The sequence below is a fragment of the Somniosus microcephalus genome, chromosome 23, assembly GCF_052327205.1.
Source record: "Somniosus microcephalus isolate GS21.2 chromosome 23, FLI_Smic_1.0, whole genome shotgun sequence".
NCBI classification, from domain to species: Eukaryota; Metazoa; Chordata; class Chondrichthyes; order Squaliformes; family Somniosidae; genus Somniosus; species Somniosus microcephalus.
In genome coordinates this window covers 54700072-54715255 of record NC_141009.1, presented here as the reverse complement: position 1 = coordinate 54715255, position 15184 = coordinate 54700072, and the positions used below count along the sequence as shown (strand labels likewise).

General features: G+C 47.7%; 1 protein-coding gene across 1 annotated transcript in view; it reads left to right on the top strand.

Moving 5' to 3' along the window:
* The window catches only part of pnpla7b (patatin-like phospholipase domain containing 7b), a 320770-nt gene that overhangs the window by 159100 nt on the left and 146486 nt on the right, over positions 1-15184 (top strand). Inside the window, exon 20 of the mRNA XM_085965146.1 lies at positions 10170-10283. Within this exon, the coding sequence (XP_085821272.1) occupies positions 10170-10283 (114 nt within the window). The remainder of the gene's footprint in view (positions 1-10169; positions 10284-15184) is intronic.

Below are 15184 nucleotides of genomic sequence, written 5' to 3'. Positions count from 1 at the left end.
GGACATAGATGGGCTGGTGAAATGGCTGGACAAATGGTAGATGAAACTTAATGCAGAGAAGTGTGAAGTGATTCATTTTGGTCGGAAGAATGAGAGGCAATATAAACTAAATGGTACAATTTTAAAGAGGGTGCAGGAACAGAGAGACCTGGGGGGTGTACATACACAAGTCTTTGAAGGTGGCAGGACAAGTTCAGAAGGCTGTTAAAAGGCATATGGGCTGCTTGGTTTTACAAATAGAGGCATAGATTACAAAAGCAAGGAAGTTATGCTCACCTTTATATCAAAAAACTGGTTAGGCCCCAGCTGGAGTATTGTATCCAATTCTGGGCACCACACTTTAGGAAGGATGTCAAGGCATAATCGAGAGTGCAGAGGAGATTTACTAGAATGGTACCAAGGATGAGCGATTTCAGTTGCGTGGAGAGACGAGAGAAACTGGGGTTGTTCTCCTTAGAGCAGAGAAGGTTAAGGGGAGGTTTGATAGAGGTGTTCAAAATCTTGAAGGGTTTTGATAGAGTAACTAAGGAGAAACTGTTTCTAGTGGTAGAAGTGTCGGTAACCAGAGTACACAGATTTAAGGTAATTGGCAAAAGAACCAGAGTTGACATGAGGGGGAAAAAACAATTTACGCAGCGAGTTATGATGATCTGGAATGCACTGACTAAAAGGGTGGTGGAAGCCGATTCAATAACAACTTTTAAAAGGGAATTCGATAAATACTTGAAAAGGAAAAAAATTGCAGGGTTGTGGGGAAAGAGCGGGTGAGTGGGGCTAATTGGAGAGCTCGTTCAAAGAGCCGGCACAGGCACAGTAGGCCAAACGGCCGCCTCCTGTGCTGTTATTCTGTGATTGTATGATTTCCTATCCAGTGTGCTGAGATTGTCTCCCATTCCAAGAGCCTTAATTTTAGCTAGTAATTTCTAATGCAAATCCTTGTCAAATGCCGTATGAAGATCAATGTGTGTGGCATCCATTTGTCGTCCTCCATTCATCTCGGACTTTATCAAGGAACTCTAATAGGTTAGTTGGACTTGACCGTATCTTTTTAAAGCCCTGCTGACTCGCTCTACTCGGTGCTTGTTTCTTCTGTCCCTCATAATGGATTCTAGCAATTTAATATTGCTGACATTTGATTTACTAGCCTGTAGTTACATGGGTTTGCTACCTTCCAATCTTCCAGTACTATCCCCAGATCCTCCCAACGTCTGGAAAACTGTAACCGATGTATCCCCAATTTGCTTGCCCATTTCTTTTAATACCCTAAGGTAGAAACCATTCAGGCTGATGGTTTGTCTGGCTTCAATCCCACTGATAAAGCCATTAATATTTTTCTATTTGCATATCCCTGCAGAATGTTCCCTTTTGCTAATCTCGAAACTGCCTGCACATCTGGTGTTGTATTCTCATTCTCCTCCATTGTGAAGACTGAAGCATAATATTAATTTGGAAATCTATCAAGTCATTAACCTTTGCTATTTTTGTACTTGTCTATTTTTATAGGCCCTCCTCTTCCTTTGCCACTTCTTTCTTGATGTGCTTATAGAAACCTTTACCTCGATCACATCTGAATTGTTCATACTCCCTCTTTACTCATTATTTTCTTGGTCTTCATTTGTTGTTTTCTATAATCCTCTCAGTCTTGTCATTATACTTTTGCCCTTATGCAAACCTTTTCTTTAATATTAGTTCACTTTCCTTTCAGATGCATGTTTTGTAATCCACGAATTCCCTTCTCAAAATAGGCCCCATCTAACAATTTTACCCTATGGTTGGCAATTCCTTCTTCATTCCTTCAAAGTTAGTTTAATTCAAGTCCAAAGCCATGGTTTGTGAATTCGCCTTTCTCCTCTTGAAGCCCAATAATTAATTTAATTATACTATGGTCACTATTCCCAAGTTGATCCATTCCTACCAGATGCTACCTATTTCTGGTCTGTTGCTGATAACTATATCTGCTCCCTTGTTGGGTTGAAGGTCTGCTTTTATCTTTAAAGCATTCAATAAATAATTCCTTTTTTTATACTTGACCTGTTATTTCGCTCCTAATCTGTATGCTGGTTAGCACATTTGCCTCCCTGATCTGCATACGCATAACAGCCCTCAAGTTGTCACCACCACGAGCTTTATAAAAAATCAGTGCAACCTAGTATATCGGACCGCCTGTTCTCCTGAGGAAAGGCCATCTCTCAAAACAGGTCCTCCCTCATTTGATAATCAAATAATTGAAAAGTGATTGATGTATAAATGGCCATGGTGTAATCTGTTAAATGCTTGTAGTTTGCATGGGAGCTTCTAAACGCTGATAGCCAGAATGTCTGATGTCCTCTTACCTCAGTGACAACCAGTATCTTTAGTGCTTGATAATGCTGTGTCTTTATAGCAGTGCTACTCCAACTTGCCAATTCCTAGAGAAAGTGATTCAAGAACGGAATGGTTTAATTCAGGGTCATCAATGCGATCAACCCCTTAAACCCAGGATAACATTGCTCTCCATTTAGTCAGCCAACACTCTTCAGAGTCCGAAGGTTGTGGGTTCAAGTCCCATTCCAGAGACTTGAGCACAAAGTCTACGCCGACACTCCAGTGCAGTACTGAGGGAGCACTGCACTGTCGGAGATGCCGTCTTTTGAATGAGACGTTAAACCGCGTCTTCCTGGCCAATATTTATCCCTCAAACAGCATCACTAAAACAGATTATCTGGTCATTATCACATTACTATTTGTGGGACCTTGTGTGCAAATTGGTTGTGGTATTTCCTACATTATACAACAGTGACTACACTGCAAAGGTACTTCATTGGTTGGTTGTAAAGCGCTTTGGAACATCCTGAGATCATGAAAAGTGCTATATAAATGCAAGATTTTCCACTACTATGAAATGAGGCAACAGCTCAGAGCAAAAACCATGGTTGCCCAGGAGAAACAGTGTCAGGATGTAGGCTGCCAGCAATCCTTCATGCAAGAAAATTTGACCCACAACTGTCATTGACTTTTACTGACCTCTTCCCCAGAGAAAGTGGCCTGGGAAAAAGAATGTTAACAATTTTGCACCAGCAAGATAACGCAATGCAAGATAGAGTATTTGTGGCCTACCTTCCCTTGAGATAGTGACTGTCAAGAAGATATATGTGTTATCCCCTCTATTCCCAAACCAAGGTCGTTCAACATATATAATAGACCAGAATCTATCCGAGTTTGCAGATCATATTAAGCTAATGGGCATACTGAACTGTGAATCGAGCGGAAAGTTGCAAAAAGGATACAGATTAATTGAGTGGACAGAATGTTGGCAGATGAAGCTGAAAGTAACAGTGTGAAGTAGTGCACAAGTAAGAATGGCAGATGGGAATAATGGCATTAGAGGCACTAGAGTGCAGATGAACAGAGGGTTTTAGAGGTCCAGCTACACACAAGGCTAGGTGCAAAAAGGATCAAAGCTCAGCATCCTAGTTTTTATCATGAAAGGTATAAAATGTGAAATCACAGAAGTGCAACTGGAGTTGTACAGAACACTGGTCAGATCTCATTTGGAGAACTTCAATTTTGGCAACCTTACTTTTAGAGAAGGACCAGCAACAATTCACCAGGAGGATACTTGGGGTAAAGTGACTGAGTTATTATGAGAACCTGGATGTGCCTGGGGTTTTACTCATTGGAGATGAGGAAGTTGTGGGATGATCTGATTGAGATGTTTAAAATATTGAAGGGAATTGACAGGGAAAAAAACCTTCGGCAAAGGTTGTGGGAATGTGGAATTCCCTGCCCCAGAAAGTGATCGATGCAGAATCAGTTGAAGTGTTTTTAAAAAAAATAAAAGATACGTACTTGGAAAGTAATTGTATTGAGGGGAAAAAATTATGTATTGGGAGTGCAAAAATAACTATGGCTAACAGGATGGTGGTGCAGCTCAGCGGGTCAAATGACCTCTTGTTCCTAAGCAGTAGCACTGCAAATAGATGAATAGTGTTAAGGGCAGAGAAGGGGAAGAATTTCTGAAGTGTGTTCAGGAGAACTTTCTGGATCAGTATGTTTCCAGCCCAACGAGGAAGGAGGCATTGTTGGATCTGGTTCTAGGGAATGAGGTAGATCAAGTGGAGCAAGTATCAGTCGGTTAACATTTAGGGAACAGTGATCATAGTATCATAATGCTTAGATTAGCTATGGAAAAGGACAGGGAGCAATCTAGAGTAAAAATACTTAATTGGAGGAAGGCCAATTTCAGGGGGATGAGAACGGATCTGGCCGAGGTAAATTGGAATCAAAAATTGCTAGGCAAAACTGTAATGGAACAATGGGCTGCCTTTAAAGAGGAAATAGTTCGGGTACAGTCGAGGTACATTCCCACTAGGGGGAAAGGTAGGGCAACTAAGGTCAGAGCTCCCTGGATGACGAAAGAGGTAGAGAGTAAGATGAAGCAGAAAAAGTGTGTATGACAGATGTCAGGTCGAGAATACATCTGAGAATCAGGCTAAATATAGAAAGATCAGAGGAAAAGTGAAAAAGAAAATAAGAGGGGCACAGAGAGGGTATGAGAATAGAATGGCAGTTAACATAAAAGGCAAGCCAAAAGTCTTCTATAGGCATATAAATAGTAAACGGGTAGTAAGAGGTGGGTAGTGGGGCCAATTAGGGACCGAAATGGAGACCTACGCATGGAGGCAGAGGGTATGGCTGAGGTACTAAATGAGTACTTTGTATCTGTCCAAGGAAGAAGATGCTGCCATAGACATAGTGAAGGAGGAGGTAGAGGAGATGCTGTATGGGATAAAAATTGATAAAAGAGGAGGTACTAGAAAGGCTGGCTGTACTTAAAGTAGGTAAGTCACCAGGACCAGATGGGATGCATCCTAGGGCGCTGAGGGAAGTGAAGGAAGAAATCGCGGAGGTACTGGCCATAATCTTCCGATATGGGGGTGGTGCTAGAGGACTGGAGAATTGCAAATGTTACACCCTTGTTCAAAAAGGGGTGTAACGATGAACCCAGCAACTACAGGCCAGTCAGTTTAACCTCGGTGTAGTGGGGAAGCTTTTAGAAACAATAATCCGGGACAAAATTAACAGTCACTTGGACAAGTGTGGATTAATTAAGGAAAGCCAGCACGGATTTGTTAAAGGCAAATCTTGTTCAACCAACTTGATTGAGTTTTTTGATGAAGTAACAAAGAGGGTTGATGAGGGCAATGCGGTTCACGTGGTGTACATGTATTTCCAAAAGACGTTCAACAAAGTGCCACATAATAGGCTTGCCAGCAAAGTTGAAGCCCATGGAATGAAAGGAACGGTGGCAGCATGGATACGGAATTGGCTAAGTGACAGGAAACAGAATAGTGGTGAATGGTTGTTTTTCAGACTTGAGGAAGGTATAATTGGTGTTCCCCAGGGGTCGGTTCTAGGACCACTGCTTTTCTTGATATATATTAATGACTTGGACTTGGGTGTACAGGGCACAATTTCAAAATTTGCAGAACTTGGAAGTATAGTGAACAGTGAGGAGGAGAGTGATAGACTTCAAGAGGACATAGACAGGCTGGTGGAATGGGCGGGTACGTGGCAGATTAAATTTAACACAGAAAAGTGCGAAGTGATACATTTCAGTAGAAAGAATGGAGAGGACTTATAAACTAAAGGGTACAATCCTAAAGGGGTGCATGAACAGAGAGACCTGGGGGTATGTGTGCACAAATCGTTGAACGTGGCCGGGCAGGTTGAGAAAGCAGTTAAAAAAGCTTACGGGATCCTGGGCTTCATGTATAGAGTACAGGAAACGCTTCCGTATCCGGCACCGACGGGACCGGCGTGTTGCCGGTTGATTAAAAATTCTGGATAACGGAGAGGTATATCTACCGAGGCTATTTTTAACAAACAAAAATAATAAAAATCAAGAAATGTGCAGTATAATTGGGTACTCACCCTACAGAATGTTGTGTTAAATGGACTCTGACTCGGCAACATTTCCGGTTATTGAGGTGTTCGATCGGAAGAGACTTCCGACAGCGCCAAGAAGCCGAGTAGTGGCAGTTTGGAGAAATACCCCCACTGACGAACTCTGCCACCGCAGGAGACTCGGACTCGGCAACATTTCCGGTTATTGAGGTGTTGTTTTCGGAGTGAGAATTTTGCCGGTAATTAGAGAATTCCAGATATTTAGGTGCCGTTTAAACGAGAGTTTCCTGTACAAAAGTATGGAAATAATGATGAACCTGTATAAAATACTGGTTCGGCCTCAACTGGAGTATTGTGTCCAAGCTGTATGTGAGATCCCTTCCCTATCTCAGATACTTAATATATCTGCTTTGTCCTGTTTCATCCAGAGACGGGGAAAGGGAGTAATCCCATTCTCCCACATGGTCTGAAATGAGTTTGTCTTCTGCAGTGGGAATAGGCTGTTAGAGCTGAATAGCCCCACCTCCTCCTACTGCTGTTTGGAAAGTAAGGGTAGGATACTGTGCTGATAATTAATATGGAGGATGGGAGGAAAAACTGAGACACAAAGGACCCAAGAGGCGAGGAGTGAAGATGGTGGAAAGCAGAGAAGCCCAAGAAATAGAGATTTGGATGTATGGAATGGAGGACAGCAACTTGCATTTATATAGAGCTTTTAACGTAGAAAAACATCCCAGGGCACTTCACAGAAGTGCAATCAGGCAAAAATGGGTGCTGAGCTAAAGAGAGAGATACTTGGAGGGGCCAAGCAAGTAGGAAAGGGAGTATTGGAGGCCCATGTGCACTCTCTCTTCCTCCCTCTTTTCCTTCCTTCCTTTCACGTGCTCTCTTCTCTGCGTCAGCTGTGGTTCGGTGGGTAGCACACTCGCCCTCTGAGTCAGAAGGCTGTGGGTTCAACTCCCACTCCAGGGACTTGAGCACATGAAGCTAGGCTGATGCTCCAGTGCAGTGCTAAGGGAGAGTTGCACCTCGGAGGTGTTGTCCCTTCATGCTGACGTTAAATCGAGGCCCCGTCTGCCCTCTCAGGTGGATGTAAAAGATCCCACGGCACTATTTTGAAGAAGAGCAGGGGAGTTCTCCCCGGTGTCCTGGACAATACATCTCCCTCAAACATATAACCAAAAACAGATTATCCGGTCATTATCACATTGCTGTTAGTGGGAGCTTGCTGTGTGCAAATTGGCTGCCGCGTTTCCCACATTACTACAGTGACTCCACTTCAAAAGTACTTCATTGGCTGTAAAGCGCTTGTGGCCATGAAAGGCGCTATATAAATGCAAGTCTTTTTTTCTCATGCGCACATAAGTACCAATAACAGAAGCCTGGGAGCAAGCAGCTTGCCCTCTGGGTTACCGCCAGTGGTACACAGCAGTGAGGGAATGGAGTCGCTTTTTTGGTTTGCTAGAACATTTGACCGAAGCATTAATGTTGTGTTAACAAATGGTGCTAAAACCATATGCCAACACCATGTTTGTAAAACGGGACTTTGTTTAAAGTTTATTGTAACACTTAAGTGTGTATGTCTACACACTTTGAAAGGATTTCCAAAAAAACACCTCCTGCAGCCCCTTGTGGTTGTGTGCCTGTGGGGTGTTTGTGGATGCTGCTCACTAGTTGCAGCTTGCTTACCCTCTGCTTCTTGTTAATTTTACTTGACAGCTATTTTCCTACAAGCTACATAATCATTGGGCTATAAACACTGCAACTATCCTGTTGGTGTAGGGCTGTGTTGTGGGTTGCTTCAGGCAGAAAATGGCAACATCTTCATTCCACCTAATTGTGTCATTCAGTGTCGGGCTATTAATAAACTCTTGTCCAAGGACATCTGTGGCCTGGACTCTTTATTACTGTGGTTGTGATAAAGTTTCCGTACTGTGGGAAGATTTCAGTGTGACAGCTGAAGCCATTGCACAGCCTGTTAGTCAAGTTAGTTCAGTGGCTACAACACTGCGTACTGAAGAAATGTGGTGACTGGATTCGAAGCCTAATGATGAACAGGTTGAGGGGTGCACGGTTCAAGAAGAAGGCGGCCCACCACCACCATCTTCTCGAGGGCAACTAGGGATGGGCAATAAATGCCGGCCTTGCCAGCAATGCCCACTTCCCGAGAATGAACTTAGAAAAACCATGTCCTTGGGTAGTAATTCTCTTTTGACCGGGAGTTCACAGACAGCCTCCTTGCAGCTGGATTTCTCGTTCAATGTTCAGAATTTAAGACAAATCAAGGTCAAGAAAAGCCCATTCAATCCTCCTGAAACTCATCCCTACAGTATGCCAACTCTCCCAGCCTGGCATCCCACTGTTTTGGACACGCCAAAGTCTGCATCTCAGCTGTCTTTTCTGGCAGATGATTCAAGACATTTATCACCCTGTGGGTGAAGTATTTCATTCTAGTATATGATCTGAATTTATTTCTCTAGCTTATATTTGGGACCTTGGTCCTACTACAACTACTTCCGTTTCTGGCGCTCTCCTCAAGCACATAAAGACATTTCAAAACCCTTTACATTAAGTTGCAAAGAGCGGTGAGCAGAAGGGAAAGTCTTTGTGAGGGTGGGGGGGAGAGGCAAGGCAAAGGCACAGTTGAAGAGAAGGGTTTCAAGGAAACTTTTGAATGCGGGGAAGGGGGGAGAGTTGCAGAGTACAGGAGTGTAGGAGCCCTTGATGCCTTACTTTGAAGTAATATTCAAGACTTACCTTAGCTAAGCCATGTAATATTTCATATATTTTAATGAGGTGAATCATGATGCTTAAGGCATCACGATTGTGGGGCAGGCTTGATGGACCAGCTGGTCTTCTCCAGTCCATCGTTTTTGTATGTTTCGTAGGTCCCCTCCCCTCCTTGAACCGTCTTCTCTGTAGGCTGTAGAATTGAGCCTTTTGAATCTATCCTTACAGCTCAACACTCCCCCCCAGCCCCTTACACTTGCTCATTTCTGCACATTTTCCAGTACTTACACCTCCCTTTTGTAAATGCCAGTGGTCCAGTTGCCATATACATGGTCAGTTCAGAGCTTTTGTTGTTTTGGGTCTTGTCGGAAACCCATGACTGGGTGATCTCTGACTCCTTTGTACCTTTCACTTCTCTCTCCCTGTTTGATTGGCAGTCTAATGACATGCCTCATCCTTGGCCAAAAGGGCAAGTCGATGAGCTGCTTCCTGACACCTCCCACTATGTGGTCCACCAGTAGTAGGTGCGTGAGTGCCCCATCAGGACATTAATGCAGATTTCTCTCTCGTTTTACCCCCTCCTCCAAATTAGGGAAGTACCATGGTATTGAACCTCCCTACCCTGGTTAAGATTGGTAACTCAATGTATGAGGATGACACGTGAACTAATTGGATATTGATCAGCTCCTTCAGTGCTTTCAAAACCATTCTAAAAACTCTTCCCCTTTGCTCGTGCTTTTGCTAAATTCCCACGCCTTTCTGGTGTTTCCCTCCCCCCCCCCCCCCCCCCCCCCCCCCCACCCCCCCCCCCCCCCCCCCCCCCCCCACCTCTACTTGACATTCACTTTTTCTCTCCATTCTGTCAAGTGCTTTGAGATGTCATGCGATACATCTGAAGTAATATAAAAATGTATGTTGCTGCCTGTCATCATGGACTTTGTACTGCTCATCTCTAATGATTTTTTTTTGGTCGTCTTTGTTGTGAGGGATATTAGTATTAGGGAATTTGAACCTTCAATATCAAGTACTCCCAGGTCAGGTATAGCGCAGCTAGATGTAAACTAAAACTCCTTCTACTCATCCTGCACAATATGAACCTGTGTGACCTGTTTGCTTCCCAAGCCAGTGATCCTTAAGCTCTCTGAGTAAGACTGCTGATTTATGAATTATAGGGAGTCTTTTGCCATGGAGTTGCACCCACTAGCAATTGGCTTGAATTTGCAGCAATCTCTAATATTCACTTGGGGACCCTTACAGCCAGCAGATAGAGGAGACGTTTATCCCATCAGTCCGGGCTGGATTCAAACCACTCCACAGTCACCATAAGCTTGTGTTAGTAGCTTATCTTGTAATCGATGCAGTGCAAGATTTTCCACACAATGTGGAGATTTGAGAATAATTAAGTTTAGTCTCAAATATCACTGCACTATAATGTGGCCACTGACACAGCAGCACTTGTCTTCACTCCCCGAAGCTGCTGCGACAGGTGAGTGCCAAAGGTTATAGGTCAAAGCAAAGTTTATTCCTAATGGTTCCTGTTTATCTTCACACAGGTAGAAGCCCTTACTCGTCAGCCCTCTGCCACCACGGTCCATGCAGTGAGAGACTCTGAACTCGCCAAACTTCCCGAGGGAGCTTTGAACTCCATCAAGCGCAGATACCCTCAGGTAAGAAACACTTCAGCGAAAATTCCCAACAGTCTGTAGGTGTGTCATTACCTGATGCCCAGATTCCCTTGTTGAAAGAGTGCTTTCTCACATCCTAGTATGTATAAACCTGACCACGTCTCACCACACCTCATTCAGGAAGAGTTGAGAGACTTGTTTCGAGCAATAGGAGGTAACAGAAAATGCTGGAATCACTCAGCAGGCCAGGCAGCATCTGTGGAGAGAGGAACAGAGTTAATGTTTCAGGTCTGGGACCCTTCATCAGAACTGGAAAAGGCTGGAGATGTAACATATTAAGCAGGTGCAGAGGCAGGGGGGGAGGAAGAAATTGAAGGAATATTCTGTGCTAAGGTAGGAGGTAGGAAAGTTAAAATGTTACAAATGGGGATGGCAAAGTCATGCAGCCTGAAAAATGGGAGCAGGGGTTATGATCTGAAATTGTTGAACTCAATGTTGAGTCCAGAAGGCTGTAAAGTGCCTAATCAAAAGATGAGGTGCTGTTCCCCGAGCTTACGTTGAGCTTCATTGGAACAGTGCAAGAGGCCGAGGACAGAGAGATCAGAGTGGGAGTGAAGCGGAGAATTAAAGTGACAGGTGACCGGAAGCTCGGGTCACCCTTACGGACTGAACGGAGGTGTTCCGCAAAGCGGTCACCCAATCTGCGTTTGGTCTCCCCAATGTAGAGGAGACCACATCGTGAGCAGCGAATACAGTATACTAGATTGCAAGAAGTACAAGTAAATCGCTGTTTCACCTAGAAGGGGTGTTTGGGGCCCTGGACACTGGGAAGGGAGGAGGTAAAAGGGCAGGTGTTGCATCTCCTGCGCTTGCACGGAAGGTGCCGTGGGAAGGGGAAGGGCTGTTGGGGGTGATTGAGGAGTGGATCAGGGTGTCGCGGAGGAAGCGGCCCCTTCGGAATGCTGAAAGGGGAGGTGAGGGGAAGATGCGTTTGGTGGTGGGATCACGTTGGAGGTGGTGGAAATGGCAGAGGATGTGGAGGCTGGTGGGGTGAAAGGTGAGGACAAGGGGAACCCTATCGTGGTTCTGGGAGAGAGGGGAAGGGGTAGCCCAATCAGAGTAAAACAGGAACTTGCAAATGCTCGAACCCTGAAATTAAAATTCCAAATGTTGGAACTGTACAGAAAAACTGTGCATTCTTCTTTCCCCAGAGAGTGGTGAGAACATGGAACTCGCTACCACAAGGAGTAGTTGAGGTGAATAGTATAGATGCCTTTAAGAGGAAGCTAGATAAGTACATGAGGGAGAAGGGAATAGAGGGTTATGCTGATAGGGCGGGAGGATCCTCATAAATGATGGCATGGACCAGTTAGGCCGGATGGTCTGTTTCTGTGCTCTATGTTCTATGTAATTTGAGAAGGCCTGTCAACATTTGAAAAGACAAGTTCCTGTTTCAGGTGTGTACCCTCTGTCAAAACTGGGAAGGGGCTCAGCTGCCTTCCCTGTCCAATTCCTGGTGATTCCTCGTGTTTTCTGCTTTTATATACCCTGAATAGTTATTCCGAAAGGGCTTTGGCTCCCGTGATGATCTGAATAACATTTTGTGTGTACTTCACGGCCCGATTGTCATTACATGTGCCTGTGCGTAGATTAAAGTTTACCCAGTTCACTGATGATTTAATTCTACATTTTAATTATCATTTTTTAATTAGCTCTCAGCACAGCTTTGATGGGTACCTTTTATGTAACTTAAAAAAATGGTTGGCTGCTCATTCATTACCATAGTTATTAGAGGTCTGTGCTCAGAAGCTGATACCGAGAAAGGTTAAAAGTTTTATTTGAATGATGCATGTGGCATTTCTGGAGGCGTTCATTCAGCATGCTCAGCAAGGGGCTTTGTTTCCATGGTGATGGTGGCTCAGTTTAAAGCTGAAGCATTCCTCTTTTTGTTTTGCTAAATAAGAGTTTTCAGAAAATGACAGGCATGTGCTTTCCAGAAGTTTCCGTGCACGAGGTTGAGATCGCTGTAATTTTTCATGGAAGTCGATGTGACCTCTGAACCCTCCAGGACTGAAGCGGTGTTTTGTAGACCACCTGGAATGTGAGGGAGTGGGCAGCACACTGTGAATCTGTCTGGGGGTGAGGGAGTGGGCAGCACACTGTGAATCTGTCTGGGGGGATGGAGCTGGGGGTGAGGGAGTGGGCAGCACACTGTGAATCTGTCTGGGGGGATGGAGCTGGGGGTGAGGGAGTGGGCAGCACACTGTGAATCTGTCTGGGGGGTGAGGGAGTGGGCAGCACACTGAATCTGTCTGGGGGTGAGGGAGTGGGCAGCACACTGTGAATCTGTCTGGGGGGATGGAGCTGGGGGTGAGGGAGTGGGCAGCACACTGTGAATCTGTCTGGGGGTGAGGGAGTGGGCAGCACACTGTGAATCTGTCTGGGGGGATGGAGCTGGGGGTGAGGGAGTGGGCAGCACACTGTGAATCTGTCTGGGGGTGAGGGAGTGGGCAGCACACTGTGAATCTGTCTGGGGGGATGGAGCTGGGGGTGAGGGAGTGGGCAGCACACTGAATCTGTCTGGGGGTGAGGGAGTGGGCAGCACACTGAATCTGTCTGGGGGTGAGGGAGTGGGCAGCACACTGTGAATCTGTCTGGGGGGATGGAGCTGGGGGTGAGGGAGTGGGCAGCACACTGAATCTGTCTGGGGGGATGGAGCTGGGGAGTGGGCAGCACACTGTGAATCTGTCTGGGGGGATGGAGCTGGGGGTGAGGGAGTGGGCAGCACACTGTGAATCTGTCTGGGGGGATGGAGCTGGGGGTGAGGGAGTGGGCAGCACACTGAATCTGTCTGGGGGATGGAGCTGGGGAGTCGGCAGCACACTGAATCTGTCTGGGGGGATGGAGCTGGGGAGTGGGCAGCACACTGAATCTGTCTGGGGGGATGGAGCTGGGGAGTGGGCAGCACACTGTGAATCTGTCTGGGGGGATGGAGCTGGGGGTGAGGGAGTGGGCAGCACACTGAATCTGTCTGGGGGGGATGGAGCTGGGGGTGAGGGAGTGGGCAGCACACTGTGAATCTGTCTGGGGGGTTGGAGCTGGGGGTGAGGGAGTGGGCAGCACACTGAATCTGTCTGGGGGGATGGAGCTGGGGAGTGGGCAGCACACTGAATCTGTCTGGGGGGATGGAGCTGGGGGTGAGGGAGTGGGCAGCACACTGAATCTGGCTGGGGGGATGGAGCAGGGGGTGAGGGAGTGGGCAGCACACTGAATCTGTCTGGGGGGATGGAGCTGGGGAGTGGGCAGCACACTGTGAATCTGTCTGGGGGGATGGAGCTGGGGAGTGGGCAGCACACTGAATCTGTCTGGGGGATGGAGCTGGGGAGTGGGCAGCACACTGAATCTGTCTGGGGGGATGGAGCTGTGGAGTGGGCAGCACACTGAATCTGTCTGGGGGGGATGGAGCTGGGGAGTGGGCAGCACACTGAATCTGTCTGGGGGTGAGGGAGTGGGCAGCACACTGTGAATCTGTCTGGGGGGATGGAGCTGGGGAGTGGGCAGCACACTGTGAATCTGTCTGGGGGGATGGAGCTGGGGGTGAGGGAGTGGGCAGCACACTGTGAATCTGTCTGGGGGGATGGAGCTTGGGGTGAGGGAGTGGGCAGCACACTGTGAATCTGTCTGGGGGGGATGGAGCTGGGGAGTGGGCAGCACACTGTGAATCTGTCTGGGGGGATGGAGCTGGGGGTGAGGGAGTGGGCAGCACACTGTGAATCTGGCTGGGGGGATGGAGCTGGGGGTGAGGGAGTGGGCAGCACACTGTGAATCTGTCTGGGGGGATGGAGCTGGGGGTGAGGGAGTGGGCAGCACACTGAATCTGTCTGGGGGGGATGGAGCTGGGGGTGAGGGAGTGGGCAGCACACTGTGAATCTGTCTGGGGGGTTGGAGCTGGGGGTGAGGGAGTGGGCAGCACACTGAATCTGTCTGGGGGGATGGAGCTGGGGAGTGGGCAGCACACTGAATCTGTCTGGGGGGATGGAGCTGGGGGTGAGGGAGTGGGCAGCACACTGAATCTGGCTGGGGGGATGGAGCAGGGGGTGAGGGAGTGGGCAGCACACTGAATCTGTCTGGGGGGGATGGAGCTGGGGAGTGGGCAGCACACTGTGAATCTGTCTGGGGGGGATGGAGCTGGGGGTGAGGGAGTGGGCAGCACACTGAATCTGGCTGGGGGGATGGAGCTGGGGGTGAGGGAGTGGGCAGCACACTGTGAATCTGTCTGGGGGGATGGAGCTGGGGAGTGGGCAGCACACTGTGAATCTGGCTGGGGATGAGGGAGTGGGCAGCACACTGTGAATCTGCCTGGGGGATGGAGCTGGGGGTGAGGGAATGGGCAGCACACTGTGAATCTGCCTGGGGGATGGAACTGGGGGTGAGGGAGTGGGCAGCACACTGTGAATCTGTCTGGGGGGATGGAGCTGGGGAGTGGGCAGCACACTGAATCTGTCTGGGGGATGGAGCTGGGGAGTGGGCAGCACACTGAATCTGTCTGGGGGGATGGAGCTGTGGAGTGGGCAGCACACTGAATCTGTCTGGGGGGATGGAGCTGGGGAGTGGGCAGCACACTGAATCTGTCTGGGGGTGAGGGAGTGGGCAGCACACTGTGAATCTGTCTGGGGGTGAGGGAGTGGGCAGCACACTGAATCTGTCTGGGGGGATGGAGCTGGGGAGTGGGCAGCACACTGTGAATCTGTCTGGGGGGATGGAGCTGGGGAGTGGGCAGCACACTGAATCTGTCTGGGGGATGGAGCTGGGGAGTGGGCAGCACACTGAATCTGTCTGGGGGGATGGAGCTGTGGAGTGGGCAGCACACTGAATCTGTCTGGGGGGGATGGAGCTGGGGAGTGGGCAGCACACTGAATCTGTCTGGGGGTGAGGGAGTGGGC